This window comes from Microcaecilia unicolor, chromosome 11, assembly GCF_901765095.1.
Source record: "Microcaecilia unicolor chromosome 11, aMicUni1.1, whole genome shotgun sequence".
NCBI classification, from domain to species: Eukaryota; Metazoa; Chordata; class Amphibia; order Gymnophiona; family Siphonopidae; genus Microcaecilia; species Microcaecilia unicolor.
This window is the reverse complement of record NC_044041.1, coordinates 54,481,751-54,495,252: the sequence shown is the minus strand read 5'-3', so window position 1 is coordinate 54,495,252 and position 13,502 is coordinate 54,481,751. Positions and strand designations below refer to the sequence as shown.

The 13,502-nt window shown below is 44.0% G+C and overlaps 1 protein-coding gene across 2 annotated transcripts in view; it reads left to right on the top strand.

The window, feature by feature from the left end:
- The window catches only part of TANGO2 (transport and golgi organization 2 homolog), a 193,561-nt gene extending 183,414 nt beyond the window's left edge, over positions 1-10,147 (top strand). For both annotated transcript variants that reach the window (XM_030219097.1, XM_030219098.1), the window contains exon 9: positions 9,735-10,147. In XM_030219097.1, the coding sequence (XP_030074957.1) occupies positions 9,735-9,855 (121 nt within the window). In that variant the 3' untranslated portion in view covers positions 9,856-10,147. The remainder of the gene's footprint in view (positions 1-9,734) is intronic.
- Positions 10,148-13,502: the final 3,355 nt, after the last annotated feature.

Below are 13,502 nucleotides of genomic sequence, written 5' to 3'. Positions count from 1 at the left end.
CTGTAGAGTATGCTTCCACCCACCCAGAGAAAGTACAGACCATGACCAAGAGGTATCGGAGCCTACCACTCCTGGGCATTTCTGTGAAGTCTATGACTAGGGACTCAAAAGGTGTCAGTCCTCTAGACTGAACTCCTGGTGGAATACGGGTTCCCTGATGAGCATTATTCTGGGCACAGAGAGTACATCGGGCAGAGGCAGTGGCAACCAGACTATCCAATCCTTCCAAGACCACTACTCAACTGAGTAGGCGGGCTAGTGCTGTTTTCCCTAAGTGTGATAGGTCATGAGCTTGAGACACTACAGGCCAAGCTAGGTGGCGTGGCACCAGAACTCTGGTATCAGGGAGATGTAACCAACCATCAGGTCTCCTTACTGCCCCTTCTTCTTGAGCCCATTTCTCTTCCGTTTGGGTGTACATAGGCGTCCATTCTTGCAGTCGAATTTGGAACAGGGGGGTCACAGTACCTGCTGGGGGTCCTCGAGCAGCTTCCTTGGCCACCCGATCAGCATGGCGATTCCCTCGGGCCACTGGAGTATCTGTCCTTTGGTGTCCCCGGCAGTGAATGACAGCTACCTTTTTAGGGGCCCAAACAGCCTCTAGCAACTGAAATATTTCAGGTCCATACTTAACAGGTTGACCTGCGGCATTTATGAGTCCCTTTTCCTTATACAAAGCTCCATGAGCGTGTAGAGTTGTGAAGGCATACTTGGAATCAGTATAAATGTTGGTCACCAGTCCTGCTGCTAGCTCCAGAGCTCATATGAGGGCCACAAGTTCTGCTTTCTGGGCTGAAGTTCCTTGGGGCAGGGCCCTTGCTTCTATCACCTTGTCCTCTGTCACCACAGCATAGCCTGCCAATCGCTTGGAGTTCTCCACGTAACTGCTTCCATCTGTGAAATAAATTACATCTGGGTCCCTCCAAGGAACATCTTTAAGATCTGGTCGACTGGAGTACACTTCATCCATGGTTTGGATACAGTCATGATCCGGTGGTCCCTCAGATGCTGGCAAAAGAGTGGCGGGATTGAATGTAGCCACTGTTTCCAGGTGTATCCGTGGATTCTCACATAAGCTGGCTTGGTACTTAACCATGCGGCTATTTGTAAACCAGTGGTTGCCCTTGTACCCCATGAGGGTGAGAACTGCGTGGGGGACTTTGACAACCAGTTCTTGCCCCAAGGTCAACTTGTCAGCTTCCTGGACCAGTAAGGCTGTTGCTGCAATGGCCCTCAGGCAGGCTGGCCATCCTTTAGCCACTCCATCCAGCTGTTTAGACAGGTATGCAACAGGCCTCTGCCAGGATCCCATCATCTGGGTCAGCACACCCAGAGCAACCCCCTGTCGCTCGTGGACATACAGTGAGAAAGGTTTCTCCACATCAGGAAGGCCTAACGCAGGGGCTTGGAGTAGGGCTTTCTTTATGGCGATAAAGGATTGTTGAGCAATAGGTCCCCATTCAAATGGTTCCTTTTCACCCCCCTTTGTGGCCTGGTAAAGGGGTTTCGCCATCAGTGCAAAATTTGGAATCCAAATTCTGCAGAATCCGGCTGCTCCCAGAAATTCCCTAACTTCCCTTCTGGACTTGGGTTGGGGAATTGCAGCAACCGCTTGCTTCCTACTAACATCCAGTCTCCGACTTCCCTGGGAAATGCAGAAGCCCAGATACTTCACTTCTGACTGACAGAGTTGGGCCTTCGAGCGTGAGACCTTATAGCCCGCATCCAAGAGTAACTCCAGCAATTCTCTGGTAGCCTCGAAACACTCTTCCTGGGTCACTGCTGCAATCAAGAGGTCATCTACATACTGGAGTAAAACTCGCCTGGAAGGCTCAGATTTAAAAGTCTTAAGGTCTTGTCCTAGGGCAGTTCCAAAAATGGTGGGGGAGTTCTTGAACCCCTGTGGCAGGCGGGTCCATGTATACTGAAGCTTCCGTCCTGTTACTGGGTTTTCCCATTGAAAGGCGAAAAGCAGTTGACTGGCGGGGGCCACCCGAATACAAAAGAAGGCATCTTTTAGGTCCAGTGTTGTGAAATGGGTAGCTCCAGAAGGTATCAATCCCAGCACGACATATGGATTAGGCACTACAGGGTGTAATGAAATAGTGGATTTGTTGACCACTCGTAAGTCTTGGACTGGCCGGTAGTCCTCAGTCCCTGGCTTCTGAACTGGCAACAGTGGCGTATTCCATGGAGACTGGCAAGGTCGAATAATTCCATGGGATAACAGACGATTCAGATGTGCTTGAATCCCTTCCAAAGCCTTTCGGGGAATTGGGTATTGACGAAGATGGATTGGCCGGGCACTCGGAAGTAAATCTACATGGACAGGAGGAATATTTCGGGCCAACCCTGGGGGATTATCTTCTGCCCATACCCTATTGACCTGGAAGCTGTCGGCCAGGGATAGGTCAACTTGGCCATGCGACTGATGCAGCCGCCATTCTTCTTCAAGGGGGCAGCAAAAACTCAATATGCCCTTAGGGCTGGATGTCGGGGGCCAAAAGGAGACTGAAGTCTGGCCATCAGAGTCAAAGGAAATTTGGGCCCTAAGCTTGGACAGCAGGTCCCGGCCTAACAAAGGGATTGGACAGTCTGGCATATACAGGAATTCATGAGTGACTGTGTGTGAGCCTAATTGGCATCTACGGGTCGTCAGAAAGGGCCTCCAGTTCTGCACCCCCGTGGCTCCCACCACTCGGACAGTTTTTCCAGACACAGGCGCTAATCGCTCCGTCACAACAGAATGTTCAGCTCCTGTATCAATCATGAATGGAATTGAGCGGCTCCCTATGGTTAACTTGACCATGGGTTCCTGGGAGCCCAGTTTGTAGGAACCCGGTCTGTCCTATTCATCCCATTCTGCCATCTCGGCTATCCCAATGATGTCAGATTCAGAAGGCTCATACCTTACCTCTCGAACTCGGCCTCGGCTTCCTCGATCTCCTGGTCCCCTTCTCAGTCCCTGGCGCCTCTGGGGGCATTCATCTTTCCAGTGCCCTCTTTCCTTACAGTAGGCGCACTGATCCCTCTCCAGTCGTGGTCTGGGATTCTCCCCTCGTGGCCGGGATTGATTGAAGGAATCTCGAGGCCGGGCTGGCGGTCCGGGGTCCCACTTTGGCTTCCCATTGGCTAGAGGTCGACCTCGGTTAAGGGTGGAATTAGTAATGGCTGCCGCCAAAAGGTCGGCCTTCTTCTGCATCTTCCGGTCAGCCTTTCGGCGCATCTCCTGATCCCTATTAACGAAAACCTTTGTTGCGATCTCAATTAGCTGGGTGGTATTCATCCCTGTGAATCCCTCCTGACGCTGCAGCTTCTTCCGGATATCTGGCATACTCTGGGCCACCAATGCACTATTCACCATTCTCTGGTTTTCTAGTGCCTCAGGGTCAAATGGGGTGTATGTTCTGTAGGCTTCAATTAGTCGCTCTAAAAAGGCCCCAGGGGATTCAGTTGCCCCTTGGAGAATTTCAGAGACCTTTGCCAGATTAATGGGCCTCTTTATGCCTTTCTTCATACCTTCCAGCAAGTCCCGGCAATAGCCAGACAACAGTTCATAGTGCTGCCCATTATTTGGATCCCAAGCTGGAGCTGCGCGAGGGAACCGAGTTCTAACCCATTCCTCTGGGTCCTGTATCCCCTCGGGAACACGCGCTCGCGTGATGGCCTCAGCATTTTGTAAAATCTTCCGCCTCTCCTCAGTTGTGAAGAGGGTCAGGAGAAGTTGTTGACAATCAGTCCAAGTTGGGTTATGGGTGGCCATAATGCTAGCCACTAGGTCCACCACTGCCTGAGGCTTTTCAGTATAAGAGGGGTAATGCGTCTTCCAATTCAGGAGATCGGTGGTTGTGAAGGGTACATACTGGTAGGCCTGTATAACCTGACCCTGATTATTAGGATCCGGTCGAGTGGTGGTTACCTGGCGGAGGGGCAGAGCTCTCGAGGAGGTGGGAATGGAACCTGAGGTAGAGCTAGGAGCTACCCTCTTATCATGCTCAAAGGTGATTGCAACAGGTCTAACCCATTCAGGGGAGGTGTGTTGAACCCCTGAGGGATGGGGATGGGTACTCATAGACTGAAAGGTGATCACAGGTGATTCAGTCCATTGAAAGGGATGCTGAGCCCCTGATGAGTGGGTAGGGGTACTAGAGGGAAAAACTGGGCTGTCAGGAGTTGAAGAGTCAGGGAGTGGAGCCCAAAGCGGGTCTTGGGAGGTTAGCAGGGGAGGATGTGGCAGAGGAGGGTAGATGCTGGTTGAAAAGTCCAACCTAGGATGTGGCGGGGTTTGCACAGAAGGGGAGGAACTATCCGGAGAAGCCTGTGCTGGAGAGGCTTGGGCTGGACGCCGTGGATCTCTGGGGGTGGAACGGAACCCCAACAATGGGCCATAAGGTGGTGGCTCAAGATCTGAGGGGTCATCAGAGAGTATGGGTTTCTCGGACAGGGTAGGGGCAGAAGCCACCGATTGGGTGGTGGGCTTCCTGGGGCTCTTTCCCTCCTCCAGTTTAGATTTTCTAATAATCTTTCTTTGAACGCGGCCCAACATGAACTTTACCGGGGATCCCATATAAGTTTTCAACCAAGAGGGAGGGTCAGTCACAAGGCTGTCCCAGGAATCTATATAGGGGAGTTGTTCAAGATATTCTGGTTCTCCTACAACTATGCTGTAGACCTTCCGGATTACGTCAATATCTAAGCTGCCACCAGGGGGCCACCCCACTCCCATAGATGGCCACTCAACTTCACACAAGGTTCTTAGAGTACTTAAGCTTAAAGTCTGTCCATAATCATTAATTAAAAATCCTTTCTTGAAATTCTTAAGCATACAATCTAGGGGAGTAGCAATTTGTCTAGATGATGTCCCTCCCATAATGCTTACAGTTACAACACACAGAAAGGAAGGGAAATTTTTGTAAGTGTGGTAAGGGGTCCACACTCCCGAGACACAAGGTAAACAGACAACAATCGCTTCCTTCCGTCGCTGGCCAGTTGAACTCGCGTTAACTGGAACCGCAGCTATAAGAAGTCCACACTCATTTAACATTCATTCATCACACACATACTGTACAAAAAATCCCACCCAACAATTTCAGATTTCTCAGATACAGATAAGCTCTGGCGGTTTTCCTACTAGTCCCCACTAGACTAGAAGGTACTAAGGCCTTCGCTGAGAGTTGATCAGACTCCCCTTCCCTCAACTTTTGAGGGGCTGGTTTACAGTTTCCTAGCTAGGATTACAATACAGAATACATACCCGGGCAATGTTCCTCAGTCAGTTGGGTGCCATAAATTGATGCAGGGTTCAGGATCCCACTTCTGACACCAAGAATTGTTGCAGGAATTACCACTATTGTTAGCAGAATCTGTGGTACTTCAGGAGTCAAACACCACACACCAGAATGAGAGAGAAATCTTCTTTATTTGCCAGCAAACAAAGTAGGACATCAGCACTAGGTCTCTTCTTCTCTTTCTCAGCTCTCTGTGTCTTGTGGCTTCTGTCTCAGCTCCTTCTCTTCTTCTGTTGTCTCTCTTCTAACGTAAGCTGCTTCTGCTCTCAGTTATATAGGGTCCTACACCTCTCTAGCCCCCCCTTCTCACCAGATGGTAAAGAATAGATTGATTACCCTGCCTTGAACTAATTATTACTTACACATTACTTAAAAATATCAGTTACATAGGTTTGATATTTCCTAAACTGACCTATGACCTGGGGCCTTTCACACTAGACATTGTGGCACCTATCTCTTGCATTTTATTATGATTAAATTCTTAGGTTCCCAGCTAACTTCATACTAACTGGGTTCTGGCATTCATTAAGGGGTCAAGGGGCCAATCTTGCTCAATGGCACACATACATTTATTATTACTTTCAGAAAACCAGTCCTTCACTTAGCTATAATTAATCAAGACTTTCCCTGACCTCTTTCACCTATTAGCTTCTTACACAGAACTCGCTAGGACTGTGGATAATTCAAACCAGATGATGACCTCTTAAAACTATAGACAAAGCTCCACTTGAAAAGTCAGTCAAAGATGTAACATTGGATTGAAAAGATATTCTATATAGAAATAGAACTTATTAATTACACAGAATAAAACATATTCTAAAATAAGCAGAAATCAGAATTCCTTATAAGACAAAATCTAAATCATCAAGAATATCTAGAATTATTTAAACAGCATTCAGCCTACTTTTAAAACTGCAATATGCCTTGCTCATAATGGTATCCAGATGTGGTAAATAATTACTTCTCTCTGACCTTTCTAACCTCTTAGTCTAGCAAAAGCTAGACATTTGAGTAATTAAACCCAGATGGCATTCCTCCACTTTACAGGACTGAAAAGTTAAAATAGAATTAACAAATATGACTTCTTTGCCCAAGCTGCCTCAGTATGGGTTGTTTAATGTAAGCAATCTTGTCTTTTCTCTGTTTAGTTTTAGATGGAAGGTGGATACCCAAGTGTCCATAGTGTCCAGCCCTTATTTTACCTGTTTTGTATGTTTGTAGTTTCGCTTGAGTATGGAAGGTATATCATGACATCATCTGTATATATGTGGGGATTGAAGCTGCCTTTCTCTAGCTCTCTTCACAAAGGTGCCATTAGGGTTTTAGATGGAAGGTGGATACCCAAGTGTCCATAGTGTCCAGCCCTTATTTTACCTGTTTTGTATGTTTGTAGTGTCGCTTGAGTATGGAAGGTATATCATGACATCATCTGTATATATGTGGGGATTGAAGCTGCCTTTCTCTAGCTGTCTTCACAAAGGTGCCATTAGGGTTTTAGATGGAAGGTGGATACCCAAATGTCCATAGTGTCCAGCCCTTATTTTACCTGTTTTGTATGTTTGTAGTTTCGCTTGAGTATGGAAGGTATATCATGACATCATCTGTATATATGTGGGGATTGAAGCTGCCTTTCTCTAGCTCTCTTCACAAAGGTGCCATTAGGATATTAAATAGTATTGGTGAGAGTGGGGAGCCTTGTGGAACTCTGCATGTAGGGATCCTGGATGGTGATATAGTATTAGCCATCTTAACCTTATATGATTTGGTGCTGAGGAAACCTTTGAACCATCTTATAACTGATCCTCATATGTCAATGTTGTCTAGTAAATAGAGTAGGGTGTCATGATGCACCACATTGTGTGCATGCACCACACGATAGCATGGAGGTTGGAGAGAGATGGAAGGAAGTTAGCAGCAAGAATTGATGCTGTTGGTGAAATGCTTCACACCCGAGTCCCTGAGGAAATATTTTGAAACCCATGGCGTCGGGCGTCTTTTGCAGGGGGAGGCTACGGAAAAACAATAATAATTTTTGATCCTACAAGTTTGAACTTCCATGGACTATAAGATAAGTGTTTGAAAAATTATTTATTGGCATTTACAGCATTGGTTATTAATTTTTAGTCACAAAGAATAACATTAATTAAGCAGGTGATGAGCAAGATATATATCACCTGAGCAGCACTAAAAAAATATATTCACATAAAATACTACCCGATGAAAGAAGTGCTGACCCACCAAGCAGCGATGTTATCATATGCGGCGATAGGTGGAATGTCTGAGGGTAGTTATACATATATATATATATAAAAATCTTTTGAAAAATAAATGTGGTATACCAATGCTGTGAACTGGTGTTTAATTAGACCTTTTGAGGTGGCAACTTTTGTCCTGGTTTGGATATTTTAGTGTTAACTATTGCACCAGAGATTGACGGATTTTTTGATATTAGCACCACATCGTAGGCATTGGACATGTCAAATTGAAGTATGAGGATTTTCACTCCTATGCTGAGTTCCCTTCTAACATTGTACAGGAATGATATGAGTGTGAATTCTATGCTGTGGTGTGGTCTGAAACCTGATTGGGAGTGGTGTAGGATCAAGTAGCACACAACAGATGTTGGGCTACCAGCTCTTCCATTGTCTTAACTAGTAGTGGAATGAAGGCTACCAGTCTATAGTTTGGGGTGTCTTTGATCTTAGCTGTCGTATTCTTAGGAATTGGGGTTAATATTATGTTACTGTTATTTTTATTTTTGTTACATTTGTACCCCGCGCTTTCCCACTCATGGCAGACTCAATGCGGCTTACATGGGGCAATGGAGGGTTAAGTGCCCAGAGTCACAAGGAGCTGCCTATGCCTGAAGTGGGAATCAAACTCAGTTCCTCAGTTCCCCAGGACCAAAGTCCACCACCCTAACCACTAGGGTGGCTTATGTGGAACGATAACATGAATACATTAAACAAGTGGTGTGTTTTTCTTCAGTCATTTCTTTGAGCCATTTTCTTTCAAGTCTCCTGAAAATCTGTTTGGTGGTTAGTAGTTTTTGATTGAACCAGGGTAATGGTCTTCTGTTATGTTTCCTTCTGGGTTTTCCGGGTGCTATTGTATCAAGAATGATTTTGCTGTGTATATATCCCATTGACCCATGAAGTCGAGTGAGTCGAGTTGTAGTTCATCTGTGATTTGCTCCCAGAATTCTGTGGCTCTTATCTGGCCTGTGGTGTAGATAATGCTGCGTGTGTCTTGTGATCTTTTGCGTTGTTTGGACTCTTTCCAGTTTAGTGTGAAGGATCATTTTTTTTGTTGTCTGACCATGGGACAGGGGTCCAACTGTTGAGATATAGGCTTCCTCATGAATCTTTAGTCGGTAGGCAAACAGATCTAAGAGATAGCCTTTCATTTGGGTTGATGTTTCCTCTGGCCTATCGAGTCTTTGTTTAGGGTTGTGCCCGTTGCTCCATGCAGGTTCCCCTCTCTTATGCCTTTGTTTAGGGTTGTATGCATCGCTCCATGCAGGTTACACCTCTCTGTGCCATTGTTTAGGGTTGCATCTGTCACTCTGCAGGTTCCCTCTCTCTGTGTCTTTGTTTAGCGTAGTATCCATCGCTCCATGCAGGTTCCCTTCTCTGTGTCTTTGTTTAGGTTTGTACCTGTTGCTCCGTGCAGGTTCCTCCTCTCTGTGTCTTTGTTCAGGGTTATAGCCGTCGCAGATTACACCCCTCTATCTATCGTACATGAATAGTTATCACTATTTTAGATCAGTGCACGTATGCAGGAGCACAATAAAACTGGTAAGTAAGAGTGAGATCTCAGCCTTGATTATAGCATTCACTGAATTGAAGGGAAGGGGAGTGTTAGGGTTAAAATGTGTGCATAAAAAGGGAACCTATTAAGATATTTTAAACATTTGAATATTTTCTGCATTACACTAGAATTAGGACATATGTATTGCAATCTGTTCACAACAGGATGTATCGTTTACCCTCAATATACCTGTAAAGCAGCGAGCGCAGTTACAAGGTTCATATATGCGTGCCAAAAGTCACTATGTGGGGAGGGATTTTTGCTGGTTGCATCTGAATACTATTAAGGCCTCCACATGCAATTAATGGAACGGTGTAGTTGTACTTTTGAAACCTGGCGACTGCTTTAGTCACTCACAGCAGGACCTTGAGAAAGTTGCTTACACACTTGCTGCTTAAAACTAGAGAGAAGGACATTGTAATTCTGATTTTATCTCATATGGACTTAGAGTGGTAAATGTCTATCAGATTTGATCAGGCATTTTATAGCTCTTCACTGACAAAACCTGTTCTTGTGGAGCTATTTGCTGGCCAAAGTCTAGTGTAATATCTTATTTAGACAGTAGAAAGGATGAGTGGAACAGAATGATACTTGAATTCTATCAGCAAAGTTTCAACCTGCTTTGTTTTTTCTCAGGACAAACACCATCATTCTTGTTGATGATCAAGGGCAAGTCACATTCACAGAACGCACCATGCTCAATGCTGACATCAATCAATGGAAAACCAGCAATTTTCAATTCAAACTCCAGTATTAGGAGGACATCAGCTGAAGGAGAAGAGGACGAGGTACCCAGATACAGTGGAGGCTTTTCAGCAGCTCCAACAAACCATACATGGGGAGAATAAGAATAAATGCATATTAAACGAGAAGCACATCCTGTTATGGAAAAACCTTTGCACAATGCCAAAAATATAAGTATTAGATGTTTCTTTTGCTTGAATGCTTCCATAAGCAGTGTAAGGCTTACTTGTTTGCGACAGCTAATGGAGCCAGTTAGCAGATCCACAGGGGTGGGGCAGTGGGGCGGGTTCAGTCCTCTTCTGTACTATTTTTTTTTTTAGGTTTTATTTGTTTGTGAAGTGCCCTGCAGTTTTGTTTTGTTTTTTAATATTATAGTTTATAAAGATGTATAAATAAATAAAATCTATTCACTGTACTAGATGGGACTTATTAAATTAAATAGAAGGCACTGCACAGTAAGACTTCTGACACCTGAATTCTTACAGTGATGTTAAATTTCTTTCTTCGAGCTCTATGTAGATGGATTTTCCTTTTATTCTTATAAACTATTGAACTGCATTTGTGCCCTGTACATGAATGAGAACCAATTCAATAGGGTATTATTTTTTTTTATATGGGTGTGTTTTGTTTTATTTTTCAGATACTAATTTATTTTTGTAGGAGTGTTCACTGAAGGTCTATTCTATTCCGGTTTTTCTATCCTGCTAATTTCACTCAAAGACTCAAAATAGGTTACAACATTTAATCATTTCACTACAGTATCCATTCACACTTCAAAATATTTTTGGAATAAAAAAGTTTTTAAAGACTTCCTAAACTGATAGCAGTCTGAAATCTCCCGGAGTTGAATAGGAATTGTTCCACAATTTGACTAAGGAATAGCTGAAGGAACTATTAGAAAAACATTTATATTGAATTTTGTTCACTGAAGGAAGAGCTAGATTTAAAGAATGACTATGAGTAGGTCAATCTACAGAAGGATAATGGATTAGAGTAATATGGTCGGATGGACTAGAATCATAGAAGATTTTATAAATTAAACAGACCTCCTTAAATTCAACCCTTGCAGAGACAGGCAGCCAATGAAGATCTCTAAACAAAGGTGTCACATGTTCATATTTTTTGCAGCTAAAGATCATCCTCGCAGAATTGAGTTTATTGCAGGTTAAAGTGGGAATGAGTAGAAGGTACTTTAAAAATCATGTTTATTTTGTTGTACAAACTGAAGCAGAAAAAGGGTTGAGGTGGTTAAAGCTTGGAGCTAAAATTTCCTCCACCACTGACTGCTTTTACCTCACTGTAACTGCACGCTAGTAATTATGAGGTTAACATTTATGCTTCCTGTGTTGAACATTTCCAGACAGGCTGGATTCTAAAATGTGCTATTAGGTTGTCCATTGCAGAGGTGGCTGCCTGTGTTTCTGAAACTGACTGGGTTACAGGCAAAGTGCTATAGAAATCCAAATTATAGCGATGTGTGCAAACTCATGGAATCCAGCAATACCCTTTGTTTCACTGTTTTTTTTATTTTTTTAAATAATAAACTACATAGTATGCAATTCAAGGTGAGTTCTTTTTTTTTTTTAATCATTTTTTTTGGATGGTAAACGATTTGAGGACTTTTGTACCCTTATATATTCAGCAAAAACAAACTCAAAATGCTACAGGAAATTTTATTTTTAATAATAGGAAAAGGAAAAAACTGGTCTGGCTCAGTGGCAGTATGTTGTGCTATTGGGGGCGATGTCTGCAAATGGGTTTTTGTATATACCATGACAGAAATGAACTTCATTCCTATGCTAGAGTTTATGAAGCAAATCACTCTGATTTAGTGGCTCTTCAGCTTGGAGAAGAGGTCTATATAAAGTCATGAGTGGAGTAGAACAGGTACATGTGAATCACTTGTTTAGTCTTTCCAAAAGTGTTGCCAAAGAATGTGGTAAGAGAAGTTAGCTTAGCAGGGTTTAAAAAATGGGTTAGACAGGTTGCTAACAGAAAAGTCCACAGAAAACTTTCCGCAACCTAGTGCAATCCACATTACTTACCCATGCCAACTACTGCAACAGCATCTTCATCGGTTGCAAAGCCCAAATTATAAAACCACTCCAAACTGCCCAAACACAGCAGCAAGACTTATTTTTGGCAAATCACGATTCGAAAGCGCAACACCACTTTGAGAAAAGCTACATTGGCTCCCTATCAAGGAACGAATAAACTTCAAAGCCCACACTATGATCCACAAGATTCTCAATGGCGAATCTCCAAGTTACATGTCCAACCTGATCGATCTTCCAGCCAGGAACCGGCCCATCTCTTCTCAAACATATCTCAATCTTCATCTTCCCAACTGTAAAGGCCTCAAATACAAAACCTATTACACACCCAACTTCTCTGTCATAGGCAGCCAACTCTGGAACGCCTTACCTCGACATATCTGAAAAACCATTGAACACCTACCCTTCCGAAAGCTACTGAAGACTTACCTATTCAAACAAGCCTACCCAAACGACCCTACAAAGTCCTGTACCTAACCCACACCACAACCAATACCCACACTCCAACTCCTTTCCCCAAATCTCATGCTATTGTCCACTCTGTTTAACTGTGTTATCTCCATGATACTTTGTACCATACTTCGTATTATCTCTATGATACTATGTACCATACTTTGTAAGACGCACTGAACCTGCTATTGAGCGGGAAAGAGTGGGGTATAAAGGCCACAAATAAATACATAAAATAAACCATTATTAAGGCTGACTTGGGGAACTCTAATGCCTATGCCTGGGATAAGCAGCATAAAATCTATTTTACTCTTTTGGGAATTTCTAGGTACTTGTGATTGGCTATTGTTGGAAACAGGATAGTGGGGTTGATGGACCTTTGGTCTGTTCCAGTACAATGTTGCTTAGGTAAAACTTATCCTGGAGGGAAACCTGTGTTCCAGTATATCATAGCCCTGGGAAGGATAAGAATATTCACCTTTCAGCAGGACAATGATCCTAAGCACTAAACAAAAGTAACAATGGAGTGAATCAGCAAGAAGAAAGTGAATGTTCTCAAGTGGCCCAGTCAAAGTCCAGACTTGAATCCAATAGAAAATATGTGGTAAGACCTGAAGACTGCAGTTCACAGACAAACCCCATCCTACTTAAAAGATCTTGAGTTGTTCTGCTAAGAAAGAACAAAAACTGCACCTTCCTTGTCATCAAGCAGATGAAGCCATTACGTATGGGTTGTGTCCATCAACCAGCAGGGGGAGATAGAGAGCACTCAAATTTCACAGTGCCACATGGTCAGCTAGCTCCACTGCCTCTTCAGTATTCTCTATCTCCCCAAGCAGGGTGGTTGCAGCTTGATCAAGCTCCTTTAAAAAATCTGCCTGGGGGTGGCTCCTGGCTTGCCAGTTGTTAGCCGGGGTGTTAGAGGTTATAGCAGCTTCACTTTAAAGGCACATAGGTTAGCCCTTTCCCTGCCTTACCCATCCCCCCAGTGGATGTGAGCACATTAGTTTCACTTTTCCCTGCTCTTTCCCACTCTATACTTGGTGGATGCAGGCACATTGGTTCGGCTTTCCCTGCCTTTCCCACTGTTCTGTACCTCCGGAGTTGATTTGATTGCCTCTTTTGCTGTTTTCTCTACTTTCCTCACAGCGTTAAA